The sequence below is a fragment of the Balaenoptera musculus genome, chromosome 11 (assembly GCF_009873245.2).
Source record: "Balaenoptera musculus isolate JJ_BM4_2016_0621 chromosome 11, mBalMus1.pri.v3, whole genome shotgun sequence".
Taxonomy (NCBI): Eukaryota; Metazoa; Chordata; class Mammalia; order Artiodactyla; family Balaenopteridae; genus Balaenoptera; species Balaenoptera musculus.
The window spans coordinates 102,261,375-102,278,964 of NC_045795.1; the positions used below are offsets into that span (position 1 = coordinate 102,261,375).

Below are 17,590 nucleotides of genomic sequence, written 5' to 3' on the forward strand. Positions count from 1 at the left end.
CACCTGCTTCAGCGCGTTCCGGGCAATCGTCTGGAAGGCCTGCTCCACGTTGATGGCCTCCTTGGCGCTGGTCTCGAAGTAGGGAATGTTGTTTTTGCTGTAGCACCAGGCCTGTGCCCGCTTTGTGGCCACCTGGAAGAAGAGGCAGGGCATGTGTGTGCAGGGAACAGCGGGAATCCCACCTGGGAAGGACTGTCCCCCCTCACCGCCCCGGTCACCCCGCTGGCTACACACAGTAGAGCCAGGAGCCAAAGCACCCCGTCTACCACCCACAGCTTCCGACCCTCAGCTGCACTAAGATTAGAAGCAGCTTCTGAAGGGAGTAAGACGCCGGCCTGGGAAGAAGTAACCGTCCCTCCTGGGACCTCGAGGCCCTCAGCGCAGGACGGGCCTGGAAGCTTGCTCTTAAGCTCTGCAGCCCCTTCTGTTACTGCTCACGGCACCTCACCTGGCCACACACCTACGCACCAGAGCCCCGAGGCCCTCACCCTGCCTCCCATGTCCTGACCTTTCCCCGCTCTAGCCCATTTTCAGGCATGAGAAGGACTAAGGCACTTAGGAAAGGGAGAAAAAGAGATGAGTGGTCAGAAATACATGTAGCTACGATTAAGAGTCTACATTCCCCAGAGCAACGCTATTTGAAAGAAACCTAGAGCAATTCTGCTCAAAGGCAAAGCATCTCCTGTCCTGTACACACGGGGATGGGGGGGGGGGCCCTGAGGCGCTGAGAGAGCACGTGAGAAGGTCACACCCGAATCCCCTCCTTCCCAGCGCAGAAAGGGAACGAGGCTCAGAGGCAAAGGTGCTAATGACCCAAAGTCACAGCTGCAGGGGCGGCATGGGGGTGTGGACTGGCCTCCTGGGCCCCGGTCCCCAAAGGCAGCTGGCTGGGAGGTAGTGCACCCCCAGAGCCAGTCTGGGCTCAGCACAGAACCCTCCAAATTCACACGGTACCCCAGAAGCAGGGGGCTCTCACAGGAGAGGAAAATGCTAGAAAGCTCCTCCTGGGCACCGCAGCCCCGGACGCACTGTCATCTGGCATCTCTGAGTGCCCTCGTCAGATGAACACAGCGTCAGACTCAGGAAGCATCCCCTACTTAAGAGTGCATGAGCCAGACGAAGTGCAAGTCTGCCTTTGCGTCCGAAAGACCAAAATATCCCACGGCCTCAAGGCAAATCGGGTCACGGGGCCAAGGGGGCTGGTCGCTGCAGGCGGCTCCACGGGGTGGACTTCCTACTTTGTTGCCGTAACTCCCAAGGGAACACCAACCACTGCAGGCTTTGGCTGCCCGCCTCTCCACGGGGAAGCCAGGATGTAGGTCTTTACAGGTTAGGGAGCAAGGCCCCATTCCAAGGGCTGGGCAGGTGGCTAGTTAGTTGTCTCCCACACCCACCCCCGCATGGGGCACACGCAGCCAGAGACATGGGGTGTAGATCCCTGAGGCACGTCGTTTTTTACCAGTCAAATCTAAAAACAGCACCTGTCATCCAAAACTTAGCTGCCCCTTTACGAGAAGGCCCTTCCCGGGACTCAGGAGCCCTAAGGCAAGCGAGGGCAGGTTCTCAGGGCCTCAAGCCCCCTGGTGGCGATCCCCCGCATCGCTGGCGCTTACTTGTCTGTTCTCGAGGTCAACCTTGTTCCCCAGCACGACGAAGGGGAAGCTCTCAGGGTCCCGGGGGCTGGCCTGGATGAGGAACTCGTCTCTCCAGCTGTCGAGGGTCTTGAACGTGTTGGGGGCAGTCACGTCGAACACCAGGACGCAGCAGTCCGCGCCTCTGTAGAAGGCCACACCCAGAGACTGGAACCTCTCCTGCCCGGCCGTGTCCCAGATCTGCGAGAGACAAAACGGTCGTTCCTTGGGGCGGAGCGCCAGGAGTGGGGTGTGTGGAGGACGCCAGGGGCCCTCCCAGAGACAAGCACTTCAGGACTCATCAGGGAACAGACTTCAGCACCCGAGTGTCCAGAGCACCCCGACAGCAATGTGAGTGGACGTGTCCCATGAGTCTGGCGGATGCTAGAGAAATGTTCATCTTGATCCAGGTGGTGGTCACATGGGTAGATGTTTATGTAAAATCTGCACTGTAAACATAAGATTTATGTACCCTGGGAACTTTCTGGGGGTGATGGACATCTAGGGAGGTGATTATTCATTGAATTGGACATTTATTTTTACTTTTGGCCGTGCCGTGCGGCTTGCAGGATCTCAGTTCCTCAACCAGGGACTGAACCCAGGCCACGGCAGTGTGAAAGCACCGAGTCCTGACCACTGCACCACCAGGGAACTCCCAAACTGTACATTTAAATGTACGCATTTTACTGTATATATAAAGTTGACCTACAAAAACCCCAGTATGTTTTATTTATATTATACCTTAATTAAGAGACAAAGGAAACAAAAGTACCAGAAAGGGGGGTGGTGCCGGGAAGGAGAGAGGGGGAGAGAAATAAAGGGACAAGCAACGTGAGAACACGCCACGGAGGACAGATCCAGGTCGCTTCTGGTCAATGGACCACCAGGCGCTCAGCTCAAAGAACTTCCCACCATTCACTGCCACGCCAGGTCCAAGAGCAAGGATGCATTTCCTCAACGCCCCAGATTCCAAAAGGGCCCCTGGTTTGCCTGGAGAGGACTAGTGTTCTCCAGAACGGCTGCACCGCCGCAGCGAGCCACGGTGCCAGGGTCCAAAGCAGTTCGCAGTTACTTCCAGCTGACAGTAGTCTTCACCTCTTGGCTCCACTGTCTGTTTGCAGGAAACCACTTAGCTTCAGAGCAACATGAGAATCTGGACCATCCTCATAACCCAAATAAATTTCAACCTTACGTCCAAAGCACCAGCCAATGAGCCGAAGGCCTGCGACTTAGACCAACATGGAGTGTGGACTGAGCCACGACAGTTTCACCTCCAGAAGCAGCGTCTGCAGAAGGAGGGCTGAGCTCCTCCCAGGCAGCCCACAGCACTCGGGGACACGCCAACCCCACCGCGGCCACAGACAGCTTCCACTTCAGGTAGGAAGAGCCTCGCCGCAGAGTGCACACGGGATGCTTGCGCAGAGTGAGTGAACACACACGAGGATGACCCAGCAGAACAGGGCAGTATCGTGGGAGTCGCATTTCTCTACTACTACCAAGCTCATGATGTTCTAAACCCCACAAAACCTCCCAGAATGTTCTCCAAAAGGAGCCCTGAAACGTAACATGCAAATGCTGAAGGTTGGTTTTCCCTTGGGGACGGGCTCAAACAACATCATGGCAGACAGGCGCAGGGCCAGGACTTAAATATTGTCTGGAAATATCTAAAGCTGGGAACGGCAGCATTAGAACCCCTTAAAGAAGTTCCCATAAAGCAGTGCAACTACACAGGCTGAACTCTGGCTCACAGCCGGGCCAAGGACAGTGCATGTGGAAGGGGGCTGTTGTGGTCGCCCGTCAGTGCGGGGCAAAGAGTGCCCACCCCAGCCCAGAGGTTACCCTCCGAGGAGGGCAGCTCCGCAAGGCCCACACAGCCCTCTCTTCCGACGTATGGGGCCCTCCACAACCGGCACACGACGCCACAGGCGACCAGACTCCGGGTCACAGCTCTGGCCGCAAGGGGCCCCGACCACGGCAGCCTACCCCTGCCCCTGCGTGCTCCAAGCACTCTGGGAAGAACCTTCCTGAAAAGGACAGGTCCTAGTGGCCACAGGGGCTCAGCGTGCCTGCAGGCGTGGAGTCAGGAGGCTGTGGTAATGTCCACGCGGGGCCCAGCGGTGCTCACACTACGCGGAAGGAAGCAGCCGCTGGGAACCAGAAGAAGTGATGATAAGGCTGAAGGGCAACGAAAGAAACAAAGCCGAAGACTCTGCCTGCTCTCAGTGGGCAGGGACGAGCACCGCCTGCCCCACGCGAGCAGCAGGGCACACGTGCGGACGCACGGTCTCTGTGGACAGCGCGGCAGCAGCCGGACCCTGTGAGGGTCACCTCTGTGCTCTCCTGCTGTCCAGTGTCCTACCCTGAATGCGTGTCCCTGAGTGGAGAAAAGAGCCTTTTCTCATAAAAGAAGACCAAGGTGGAGGGAGAATCAAGAACTCCGTCACAGCAGGTAAAAACTGACAACTACTTCTATAAAGAGAAACACAGGAAAAAAAAAATTAAAAACAGAATTAAATATAGGCTTGGACAACAGCAACAAAAAAGTTCCCATCAGAGAAATAACATCGTCACCATGTAAACATCTGGGTAAGTAAAGCAAAAGCCAAAAAATGCCCCGAAACTCTTGGCGTCCTCCCACCCAGAGGTCGTCAGGAGCACACGTCCTTCTCTAGGTGCCCGCGGTGCAGGGTCACTCACGCAGTTGCAATCTCAGTGCACAGGCCACTCCTCTCTGCCCCACGAAACACACAGCACCCTCCCCGGCGACAGCCCACATCCTTACTCTGCCCAGACTCAGCAAACCACTTCACTCGTTTTAAAAAAATATTGCTGCCAATTTTCCATAATTATAAGTAACTCAGTAATGAGCTTTAACACAGAGAGTCTTCCCTGTATTTCAGATTGCTTCTTTAGGACAGGATCCCAAGAGCAGAATTGCACAGGAACTTTATGACTCTTGGCGGAACCAAATGGGTATTTGGAACTCAGATACTGAGAAGGCAAAGTAAGGAATTAAAAAGAAAAGTTGAAAAATTGAGGGTTATTCTTAACAAGTTTCCAAAATTAATTTAACTTAACACTTAGAAAAGTACAGTCTTATGGCTATGATCTTTCAAAATTTGTAATATTTTAACTGAAATACTTTATTTTCTACCTTCAAAATACACCCAATATATCTATCTACCCACAACTCCAAGGTGACAACTATTAACACTGCTGTTTTTACATCAGTTCTTCAGGAAGAGAGTCAACCCTTCCTCACAGCCTTCCTTCCCTTCCCCCCCAAGAAGTAAGCGGCTCCTGAGACCTGTATCACAGAGACAGTGTATGTAACATAATTACATACAAGATCCTCTGCATCTTTTTGCTGCTTTTTCTCCAGATGTTAACAGCTGTACAGTATCCCGGTGCCTTAAAACACCACCATCGCCCCCCTGGTCCTCTACATTATCCGTAGTTTCTCGTGACTGCACAGAGGCTGCAGTAAGCATTCTTCCTCACTTCTCGTCGGGCCCACAGTTTCCTAGGCTCTGAACCCAGATGCAGAGTGGCTGCTTGTCAGGGATGCGTGTGTGTGACGGTGGAGAGCCAACTGAAGTCTCCATTCGAAAGGCTGCACGGATATATTCCCACCAACAGTTTGAGAATATTCTACTTCTAGCCAAAACTCGATTTTGTCAGCCTTTTAAATTTGCAATTCCTTGACGTCAGGCCACAGGACGTGGTTTCTTCTGAGAGTTGCCTGTTATCCACTAGGTCATTCTGCCGAATGGATACTATGAGGCATTATTAACAGTTTCTCCCAGTCTGTAGTTTGTTACTTAGAATCTTGTTATTCAGATGTTTACTGTGGTCTACTATCAATCTTTAACCTTTTATGATTTGTGCTTTCTCTATTTTAAATGCCTAAAGTTAAAACAAAAAACAAAAAGCCTGTATTTCCATTTTACAGGTTTTCGTCTTGTGCTTTTTCCATTCAGGTCTTGAACACTCTGGCTACTCCTCACCAAACGGCCCAGGCCGTTTACAGTATGACTTGTCCTCCGACTTGTCCTTTCCCCATTCTGCAAAGCCACCTATACCTACCCAGCGTCCAGCTAGGTGTGCCCTGTTTCTGTGCCCCCCGTCCCCTTGATCTGTGGATCTCTGTGACAATGTCATACTGTTTAAATTACTATGGCTTCATAAGTTACCTTTAGGTTTTTCATGCACACTTGACTCCATCTAATGTTTAATACTGATTGATTTCTAGCTTCTTCCTGAACAATATAAGAAATTTTAAAAACGCACCACAGTCACTAGTCTCTCCCCACACATTAAATTACACAGTTTCAATCCCGGTTTCCTTGTACTAGTTTGAAGCTACATACTCTTAATATTAGGGTCATAATTCTAAAAACAGATGCATACGCACAATTAAGTTTATCTCAGTCTATCTTATCTCAGACCTTTCCACTTCTGCCTGAAGTGTATCTCTCAGGGTTTCTGCCCCTGAGCCTAAGGAGGCGCTCGCTTTCCTTCTTGGAGGAGGGCATTTCCAGGGGGTCAGGGCACTCTGCCGACAACCCCCGAGCTCACATCCCACAGCCTGCCCGTTCCCACTGTCAGCCTCACCGCTGCTCCTCCAAGGTCATTCTTTTTCCTCTGGCTGCCTTCAAGTTCATCTTAAAAAAAAAAAGAATTTTTTTTCCGTAGGATTTTTCTAGACTTCTTTATTTCTCCTGAGTCTGTGGATTTGATGCCACATCAGTTCTGGAAAATCCTCAGCAAATACCTTTCACCTGTTTGCTCGCCTGAGACTAATTAAGTCCAACCTACTCACTGAATCCTGTTTTTACCTCTTTTCCCCATTTCCCACCATTTTTCTTCCTTTCAGCCCTCTTGTGGTGTGTATCCTATCTGTTGCTAAAAACACTCTCTATATTTCCAAACTGTGGTTATTGTATTTCATTTTTAGAAGTTCTACTGACCTACACCACCTGCTTAGTTTCTTCTCCACAGATACACAAGATTGCCTGATTTCTTTAAATACAAAGACCACTCTGAATTGCCAGGGGGGTTTCCACTGGTTCTTGCCTTGTTGTCTTAATTTGAATTATCTTTTTTTGCAAGCTGCTAAAGGCCCGTGAAAAATAGGTGAGGATTCCTCAAGATCTATAATGATGACGTCTTTGTCCGGAGATGATGGCTTTCATTTAATTCTAGTCTTTTAAACTGGCTGCAGGAGCACAAGGGCCAGCCTTTTGTTTCAATCTGAGGACCATGTTCTTTTTTCCACCCTTTCCAGACTCTGTTTGGTGCCCTGGCTTCTCCAGATGGGGTTGACTCCAGGAAACTCCAAGATCCGAACCCATGGTACCTGTGGGGCTCTATCAGAATGGCCCCTGAGCCAGGAGGGGCTGGGTCTCGCTTCTCATCAGCCCACCTGGCTGTCAGAACCACAGCGTGGCTCTCCATCTGCTTCTCCTGCTACGGGACACGGGAAATCTTCAGGTGGCATTTGACCCTGGCACCCTGAATACATCCCATTTCCCTTCTGCTTTCTGTTGCAGCCAAGAACTCATCTAACTGCTGTTCCTTTATCTGTAACCTGTCTTCTCTCTCCAGTTGCTTTTAGGATTCTGATTTTTGGCACTCCAGTTTTGAGTTTACTCTTGAGGTAATTTGCTCAGCTTAATCTTGAAGTTTACTGTTTTCTTCAGCTGTGTTTAATCTGAGGTTTAACCGTTCAGTTTATTTCAGTGACTATTTTTTCACTTCTTGAAGTTCTACTAAGCTTTCCATATCCTCATTTTTTATAGTGCCCCCTTTCATTATGGTTTCCATTCCAAGAAATCTCTAGTCATTGTGAGCATTTTCTGCAGGACATTATTTCCCCTTGAGCTCATCCTCTGTCCCTATAGGGTGGTCTTATCTTTGTTTTTGCCAGGAGTGACAGAGGATTATGTCAGATCCTCCAGACTAAACTCTCTGTGCCTGGCAGAGCAGAAACTGAGAATCCACACACAGGCACAGTGGGGCTGGGAGTCTCCAACCAGGAAGCAAGCAGCAAAGGCCCAGCCTGCACCCCACATGCCAGCTTTGCCACTTCCGTGGGCTGAGGTTTGGGGTCCTGTTTTCACATCTTTCCAAGGTCCTAGATGAGTGTGTGTCTCTGTGTGCAAGGGAGTTCTGAGTTCTGGGCCCGCACCTTGTGCAGTTCACGCCTCTTGTCCTTGATGACAGACAGAACTCAAGTCTCTGTTATAAATTCACAAATCACCATGGCAGGAGCCCCTGTGCTTATTATGATGAGCTTTCAGTTCTCTCTTCTTTCCTGCTATCTGGTAATTTCCTTTTCTCTCAAGCTTGGCTTATTCAAACTTTAGTTACACACACACACACTTACTATTAAAGTATACTCTGACCTACAATATTATATTAGTTTCAAGCGTACGACACTGTGATTTTATATTGTTGTAAGTTACAAAAGGACCGCCACGATGTCTAGCTACCATCTGTCATCGCACAGAGCTGTTACAGCACTGCCGACTATACATTACTTCCCCAGGACTTATTTACTGTGTGACTGGATGTGTGCACCTCTTAATCCCCTGGACCTGTTTTGCCCACCTCCAGCTGTACACTGAACACCTCTGTGTGGACGCCTGCGGTATGGGGGAGCCACATTAGCCCCATCCTGGAGGTCTGAGTTCCCCTGGGAGCATGTGACAGCTTGAGGTCAACACATGTAAAAACTATCTGCAACCTGTACCATCCAAACATTTCAGCGAGCCCAGTGCTCGCTAGGACCCCCATGTCTTAGTCTCCCCAGGACATAATTTAGCAGAGAAAGTAAGGAACAACTGGTGTGGAGGTGGGAGCTTCCAAAGACAACATCTGGGCTGAAAGTTGACGACTTCAGGATGGGTGCAGCTGCGTGACCAAAGGGCCTAGCAGGCAGAGACACGTGCAACTACAGCTTTGTAAGAGCAGGACCTGATTTGGAAGGACTGGCAGGAGATGAAAAAGTGAAGAATAGTTTGTAGCCGGAATGCAAAGGCTTTTAAAGAGCCATGTGAAGGAATCTGTTTTTATCCTAACTGTTGAAAGGGAAGCCCTTGAAATCAGATTAAGCTGATACATGAAAAACCACATTGGCTTAATAGAAACACAACTTTAAGGGCTACAGAGAGGACAGATTATAAGAAGCCAGAAAAACTAATTTAACAGCTGCTGTAAGAACCTAGGAGAGACACAAAGATTTTTTTGGCCTAAAGCACTAGGCGAGGGTATTAGAAAAGAGACAAGTTACACATTTTGGAGACATAAGACAGGAACCTGTAGGTTGCCAAATTTACAGCAAACAAACAAAAAAACAATGAAAACCAGGAAGTCCAGTTAAATTTGAACTCTGGAAAAAAATGAAAAATTTTTAGTATGTCTCACACAGTATTTGGGACATACTTGATGTCTTGCATTTTATCTGGCAATCCTACCTGTAAGCCAATTATCCATGAATATAATAGTGAGATCTAAAGAACAGGGAGGGGAAAATGCCTGGGCATGAAAAAGGGGTAAAGATGAATGACCAAGGCTTGGCTGGCAAAGGTGAGACATGCGCTTACCTGCATTGTAACTAGTCTGTCATCCACCATCACCTCCTTTGTCAGAAAGTCTGCTCCTATTGTGGCTTTGTACTGATTACTGAATTTCTTGTTCACATACTGGTTCATGAGTGATGTCTTACCGACTCTGAAATTGGAGAAAAACCACAAGTATAAGTCAACTAGGAAGGCACTGAAAACTGACTCTGACGCCTGCAGCTCGGAAGGAACCTGCCCGTCCCGCAGGAGAACAAGGCCCTGCCCACCCCCATCAGAGGAGGAAAACTTCCCAGTTCACTCGCCTGACGACATGCTTTCTCCTGGGACAAAAACACAGGGTACAGATGCGGGCCAGATCTGGAAAAGCTGCTTCTAGGTTCTGGTATAGTTGGTAGAGCCTAGTATTATTATTTCTCTCCTTCCAGAAGCATGCCAACAAATACTCTGCTTCTAAAAGAAGCCCCAGCAATAAGATCGCTCCACTAGTCCAAAAATATCTCTGCCGCCTTGGGTGTGTCTCCATTGAGTGGTTGCTATTCAGTCCAAGCAAATAATAGCCAGAGGAAGCCACTGGCTCCGGGCAGACATTTACACCAGTTATAACCAACCTGCTGCTGCAAAGTTTAAAATCTGAAGCAGAAAAAAGCACCAATATTCCACCAAACCAGAATCTACCTCAAAGTATGCTCCTCCAGAGGTATTTTCCAGTAAGAAAACTCAGCAAGAGACAATGTGTGATTTTTTTTTTTTGGTGATGAGGTAGTTAGGGCAGGCCTTCCTCACAGCCAGTAATACCTTCCTTTTCACAAAGGAACACATTCATTTCACATGTAGAGGGGACCTGGAAATACAAACAGCCCAAGGCAGTGTTCTCCACTCGGCCACGTGCACCAGAATTTCCAGGGGGAAAAGACAGGAAATCTGTAATCAGGCAAGTTTGGGTAACACAGGCTAAAAGCAGTACTTTCAATCCTGACAGCATACCAGCGGCACCAGGAGAATGTACGTGAGTGGGAGGCGGGGAGAGGGAGAGAGAGATGAGTGCGCGTGTATGTAAGCACTGCCAACCAGGTCCTACCCACTGGTCTGGGCAAATGCTAATTGTTAAAAGGCTCCTCGGGTGATTAAAACAGCCAGCCACGGTAGAAAAAGCACTGCCTTTTAAAAAGAACTTTGGAATAAGGAGGTGCACCTGCATTTATTATCATATTATTTTTAAAAATATGTAGCCTCCAGTCTGAGTTTTCATGGGTCACTTCAGATGCCAAGTCTGAAAAGCTCCCCAAGTAACCCCCTGAATCTTAACAGTGATGAAAGAACTAGTTAGTTACCCGGTTAGTGGCAGATCTGAGACCCAAACCCAGTTCTCCAGTCCCAGGCTCTACTGACTCAGGCGCAGCAGGAGGAGGACACAGGCGTACCTCACTTCAATGCGCTCTGCGCAAGCTGCGCTTTTTACAGACTGAAGGTCTGTGGCAGCCCTGTGTCGAGCTGGCCTTAATGGTCATATCGGCGCCACGACCTAGCCTGGGGCAAGCTGTCTCAGAGCCCAAAGCCTCGTGTCTGTGCGGTCTCTGCAGACACCAGCAGACACCAATGGCATTTGCTCACTTCATGTCTGTGTCACATTTTGTTAGTTCTCACAATAGTTCAAACTTCTTCATTAGTATATTTGTTATGACGATCAGTGATTCTGATGTTACTACTGCAAAAATATTACAACTCCCTGAAGGCTGAGATGATGGTTAGCATTTCTCTAGCCATAAAAGCATTTAAATTGAGGTGTGTACACTGTTTTTAGACATAAGGCTATTGTACACTTAAGAGACTACAGGATAGTGCAAACATAACTTTCATATGCCCTGGGAAACCAAAAGGTTCACGTGACTCCCTTCACTGCAATACCCACTTCATCGCGGCGGTCCAGAACCAAGCCCGTGGTGTCTCTGGGGTCTGCGTGTGCTGCACAGCGCACCCCAAACCTCCATCTCGTGGACACGGCGCCAACGGCAACAAGCCTACATAAACAGCACTCCCTAGTCTAACCAGCTTGGGAAAGGGATTCCATGAAATTTTTTTTTTTTTTAATATATTTTCTTTGTTTTTGGCTGCGTTGGGCCTTCGTTGCTGCACGCAGGCTTTCTCTAGTTGCGGCGAGCAGGGGCTACTCTTTGTTGTGGTGCACGGGCTTCTCATTGCAGTGGCTTCTCTTGTTGTGGAGCATGGGCTCTAGGCACGCGGGCTTCAGTAGTTGTGGCACACAGACTCAGTAGTTGTGGCTCGCAGGCTCTAGAGCGCAGGCTCAGTAGTTGTGACACACGGGCTTAGTTGCTCCACGGCATGTGGGATCCTCCCAGACCAGGGATTGAACCCGTGTCCCATACATTGGCAGGCGGATTCTTTTTTTTTTTAAATAAATTTGTTTGTTTGCTTGTTTATTTTTGGCCGCGCTGGGTCTTCACTGCTGCGCGCAGGCTTTCTCTAGTTGCGGTGAGCGGGGGCTACTCTTCGTTGCGGTGCGCGGGCTTCTCATTGCGGTGGCTTCTCTTGTTGTGGAGCACGGGCTCTAGGCGCGTGGGCTTCAGCAGTTGTGGCTTGTGGGCTTAGTTGCTCCGCGGCATGTGGGATCTTCCCGGAGCCACGGGGAGGGCTTGAACCCGTGTCCCCTACACTGGCAGGCGGGCTCTTAACCACTGTGCCACCAGGGAAGTCCCCCATGAAACTATCATTAATTGAGTTCAAACAGCCACCCTTTTGCCCAAATTGGGGCACAAAGGACTACCTGACCAGGGGTCATTCAGATTGTTGCTGTGCTCCTAAGAGCACGGAAACGTAGGGCCCTAAGGGCACGGCTGTTAGAGATGGAAGCAGCAAATGTCAGCACAGAGGGCATGAGCTCCAAGCGGGTGAAGTGTAAGTCCAGGCCAGCGTGCTCGCCCCAGTGCAGGAGGGACACTTACCCAGAGTCCCCCAGGATGATGACCTTCAGCAGCACTTTCTTCCTCGAGGTCATCCTTCAAGCTGGAAGAGAGGAGAGCGCACGTGAGCAGGAAGGGAACACCCAGGGGGCCCACCCCCCTGGGCACAGAACGTCTCGCAGCCCCAAGAGCACCGCGCCTGAGCCCTTCCGCCGGCTGCTCCCCGCCACCCAGGGCCTTCGACAGAACACAGCACCAGTGCTGGAACTCTGGACCCAAGAGCTCGGCCATCCCGCCCCTGGGAGGGGTCTGAAGGAATGATGCTTCCACTTGGATGCTGGATCAATGCTCCACTTACTCAACAGCTGGGTCCTGCTTCAGGCAGGCCTCTGCTCAAACATCACTCCTCGGAGGTGACCACTTTATGTGAAGTAAAGCAGCACACCCTCTCCCCGTTTGCTGTCTGTCCCTTTACTCTGCCGTATTTTTCTTCAGAGTACTCACCACTACGGTTGACTCTTGAACATCTCAAGGGTTAGGGGCACTGACCCTCCACTCAGCTGAAAATCGCTTATAACTTTACAGTCGGCCCTCCGCATCTGCGGTCCCGCATCCACAGCATCGACCAAGCAGGGTCGCGTCATTCGTGCTGTTCAAGGGTCAACTGTACTTGACATTTTAATGTATTATATTCATTTCTCTTCTCCCTTTCCTAATAATTTCTGTGAAAACAGTTTTATTCCCCACGGTTTTATTCTCCAGTGCCAAGTAGAGAATTATCAAATATTGGGTTAATGCACAAATTAATATTTGACTTCGCAGCTTTTGAGACCACCTTTCCCCAGAAACCCTTTCGGGTAGCCTTCCACAGCCTCGACCAGACAACATGTCAGAGGCCTAATCTGTGCTCAACTCCCTGCCACCACGTGACCGCCTGGTCAATTTACCTATCAACACCGGCCTCCTGTCTTAATTGCCCCTCAGTCCTCAGGGTCTGACCCAGTAACTTTCAGAAGATGAACAACTTTCAGGAAAGCAGGAGTCCTAAATTCTGGACCCCAATGTCAGTGACTTAACTAAAAACTGCCAGAGGAGCACTCCTCAGGCAGCCGATCCCCAGGAGAGAGCTGCAACCTCCTCTAGAATCAGGAATTTATGATTGCATGTGAGCCTCAGAAATGACACCTATGCCTTCTGAGAACCTCTAGCCTTGGCCATTATCCTCAGGAGACGCTGAAGTAGCCAGGGCAGGAGACTACCACGAACAGTTACGGGGCAATATCCGACTCCTACCTTCCGTGGAGCTGGGGGAAATTGAGTGTTTATACTTAAGCAAAGTACGGGCGGGATTAGATGGCGAGCCCTACACTCCCGAAAGTGGTGTCTTCCACGGCTTCAGAAATGGTGTGGGAACGGGAGTCAGACCAGAGGCAGTTAGCAGGCGCCACGACCCAGCCTGGGGCAAGCTGTCTCAGAGCCCAAAGCCTCGTGTCTGTGCCGTCTCTGCAGACACCAGCTTCTGTCTATGAAGCGCTCACCAGTGCTAGCTGGGGGCGGCACAAGACAAGCCTGAGTTCTGCCTGCTTCCTTTGGTCTTCCATCAGATCTAGGGTTGGTGTTGGTTTTTTCTCTCTGCAGTTAGAAGGTACACACCCCCAATCACCCATGAGATCCACAGCCCTACCTTCCTCCCTAGGGACTACCTTGACCAAAGTTTAAGAGTCTCATCCCAAGGTCTGGTACCATATTTTGGGCTAGAGATCAGATTATGACAGTTGGGACAAGTTTCAAATCCAAAGGGCAAATTAAGGAAAGGTATGAAAAGAAGGTGAGATTTACAAAGAAATTCTTAAAGAATATTTAAGTCACTGATTTTGAGAATGGGAAAAGGGATTTCCATGACCTGGTTTAGTAAGGTTCACGGTGCATCGAGTATTATTTCATATTAGAAGGAAATAAGAAACACACTTCACCCATCCTGCTCCCACACGACAGACCTCACGTTTGTGTCCTCTCAGGTTTCTGCTCACAGCGGTGGCAGGTGGGCCCGTGTGGCCACCTTGACCCTCCTGGGCAGCAGAGCACGACGCCTGAGCGTCTTTCCTCACCTGCACACCCAGTCACAGAAGCCCCAGAACCCAGCGGAGGGCGCAGCCGGGAAGTCCCGAGTCCCCATCAGAGCTCGCCCAGCCCCACACACAACCCGGTATTCTGTCTCTCCCATGTTACTATTTAGCCTTGTTTTCCAGTACTTGCTTCCATGACAGTCTCAGTGTCTAATACTTCTTTGTGTGAATTAAGCATTTTAATACCCATTCCTACCTTTTGTTTAATATATCAAAAATCTGGGGAAAACAACGCTATAAGGAACAGCTCTGAACTTCCATATGTGGGGTCATTTTCCTGGGCCGCAGCAATACCGCTGGGGAGGTCTCTCAGGCTCAAACTCACGAGACTATCGCAGGCCACGCCGGCCCTGAGGAACACAGCTTGCTGGCTGTCCTCGCGACAGCCCACACCGCAGACAGCTCAGGCACAGGGAGGCGGCCTGGACTCACCACCCTGACTCTGAGCCCTCATTCCGGGGGGGGCTCCCCACGGGGGACACGTCCAGCGCGAGAGCCACTGTGCTCCAGTGGGCCTGGGGCCCATCAGGTACTCACAGCCCCTCCCCATCTGGCAGATGCAATCACCAACCAGGAGACATTTTATCACAAACCGCGCTGCCTTTAGTGGGGTTCCCAGGGAAACAGCTAGAAAGTTAAACAAAGGGCAAATTCTCACTCACAGGAAAGGGTTTTGTCCACCTTAACCCACGGGTATTGTTTAGGAATGGGGTAACTGAGTCAAAAGTACAAACATTTTCATAACTTGTGCTAATTCACTTTCCTGAAGGATTTTCCAAATTTCCACTGCAACCACTGTTGCAATGATTAACAGCATACGGCATCTAAATGAGAAAAATGACAATTTTACTGAGACAAAATCTGAATAAATGAAGAGATACCTCCAATAGGAAGCCTTCATGTAAAGATAGGAATTCTTCCCTAACAATTCCAAGGGTTTTTTTGGGAATTTGATGAAGTAATTATAACTTTATTCATAAAAATAAATGCACAAGAGTCCCTCCCATTCCTCTCAAAAAAGAGTAATGACAGGGATTTGCCTAACAGTCTTGGAAAGTATGTTATAAAAATACAGTATGAATACCATGGGCTGGAATAAACAGAAGAGACTCCAGAAAGGAACAATTTCGGCATGTCCAGCGTTAACAAAATTCAGCAGCAAAAGGATGAACCATTTACCAAGTGGTGAGAGCCAGAATTAACATCCTTAAACCTCACCTTCCACAAGAGATCCCCACAGGAGTAAAGCTGTAATGTAAGAATGGCTGTGTATGAAGCTGAAAGGAATACACACAAGATTAGCAGGTTTTCCTGGGTGGTGGGATTCCAGACGATTGCGTTTTCTTTATACTCGTGTGAAGAGCACATGTCTTTTAAACTCAAAAAGCTATTTCCATTTTGGAGGAAAATGTTCACCTGTTGATTTTTCAGGTAAATTTTCTGCTTGCAAGAATATTCCTGGGGGGGCTTCCCTGGTGGCGCAGTGGTTGAGAGTCTGCCTGCTAGTGCGGGGGACACGGGTTCGAGCCCTGGTCTGGGAAGATCCCACATGCCGCGGAGCAGCTGGGCCCGTGAGCCACAATTGCTGAGCCTGCGTGTCTGGAGCCTGTGCTCCGCAACAAGAGAGGCCGCGATAGTGAGAGGCCCGCGCACAGCGATGAGGAGTGGCCCCCACTTGCCACAACTAGAGAAAGCCCTCGCACAGAAACGAAGACCCAACATAGCCATAAATTAAAAATAAATAAATAAATAAAAATTAAAAAAAAAAAAAAAAAAAAAAAAGAATATTCCTGGGGCTTCCTTGGTGGCGCCGTGGTTAAGAATCTGACTGCCAATGCAGGGGACACGGGTTTGAGCCCTGGTCCGGGAAGATCCCACATGCCGCGGAGCAACTAAGCCCGTGCGCCACAACAACTGAGCCTGCGCTCTAGAGCCCGTGAGCCACAACTACTGAAGCCCGCGTACCTAGAGCCGTGCTCCACAACAAGAGAAGCCACCGCAATGAGAAGCCCGCACACCGCAATGAAGAGTAGCCCCCGCTTGCTGCAACTAGAGAAAGCCCGCGCGCAGCAACGAAGACCCAACACAGCCAGAAATAAATTAAAAAATTAATTAAAAAAAAACACAAACAATATTCCTGTTCGCCATGAGGTGCACCTGACGGCAGACCTTCCTCTTCGCTCGGTGCCCGTGAGCAGCCGGGCTTCTGCAAACGGGGCGCCGGCCCGGAGGACACCCCCGGCTGGCTTCACCAGGACGCTGACGGCTTTGAACTGGCAGAAGCTAAGGGCTATGTTTTTGTACTTAATGTTCTCCAGGACCGAGAATGGGGCACTTGTTTCTAGAAAAGAGCTAAGAAAAAAACAAAACCAAACGAAACCCTGAACACAACTTTTGCCACAAGAAGCAGTGGCTTTAAAACCTTCACTGGCAGTTTCTGCTTTCTGTTACCCATTTCCATCACCACCTTCATGAATTTTCGAAGACTGAAATTACTTTTAAAAATCCTACCAAGTTAGAAATTTCTAAGTGGAAAACCATTCTTCAATGCACAGACCACTTCCTTTTACACTTTTACAGGAGAAAGGGAAGCAGGCAGAGAGAACGGAGGGAGCTGTATGAGGTCCCTAACCCCTGTTGCCTGGAAACGAACATTTTAGATAGCATCCATTAATCCAGGAAACTCTCTAAAAGCCTTTCTAGAATAAGATATATTCAGAACACACTTCCTTCCTTCTACTATCAAACCAAACTTGATCAGTGTGCTCTGGGGTGCATTCTTCCTTGGAAGAACAAGCATTTTTTTAGAACAAACACTAACTATTCCATACGCTGAATCGAGTCTTCCCCTCACGTACAGTGTTTCCCGTGTAATGAATCAAAAACCAGAACTTCCCCCCATCAGCTGGAGTTGCCGCTTTCTTCATTGCTGAAGCACAGCAGCCAGCTGGCCATAAAGGCAGACAAAATAAGGACGCCCCAAGCAGGTAAAAACATCAGGAAAATACTGTTCCCAACTCTGGGCTCGGCAGGGTCAGTGAGGACAGAAAGGGACTGATGGAGAGGGGTCAGCGGAGGGCAAGGAGGATAAAGGGCTGGGGTGGGGAAGAGCAGGAAGCTGGGGGTCAGCGGGCCACCGCCAAGTCTGAGTTCTTGGAGGTAGGCTGACCTTGCCTATGCTCAAGTGGAGGTGAGGCTCTACAGGGAGAAGCAGGGCCAAGGAGGTGAGAGCAAAGTGTCTGCAAAGCCGTCAAGACAACAGTGTAAAGCGCAGGGGGTGAAACTGAACGAGGTGTCATCACGTCCAAGGTCACACAGCAATCCAGTGG

The 17,590-nt window shown here is 49.6% G+C and overlaps 1 protein-coding gene across 3 annotated transcripts in view; it reads right to left on the minus strand.

The window, feature by feature from the left end:
- The window catches only part of RAB7A (RAB7A, member RAS oncogene family), a 70,746-nt gene that overhangs the window by 4,159 nt on the left and 48,997 nt on the right, over nucleotides 1–17,590 (minus strand). For all 3 annotated transcript variants that reach the window (XM_036868547.1, XM_036868548.1, XM_036868549.1), the window contains exons 2-5: nucleotides 12,178–12,238; nucleotides 9,239–9,365; nucleotides 1,614–1,832; nucleotides 4–132 (exon numbers count right to left, since the gene is read on the minus strand). In XM_036868547.1, the coding sequence (XP_036724442.1) occupies nucleotides 4–132; nucleotides 1,614–1,832; nucleotides 9,239–9,365; nucleotides 12,178–12,230 (528 nt within the window). In that variant the 5' untranslated portion in view covers nucleotides 12,231–12,238. The remainder of the gene's footprint in view (nucleotides 1–3; nucleotides 133–1,613; nucleotides 1,833–9,238; nucleotides 9,366–12,177; nucleotides 12,239–17,590) is intronic.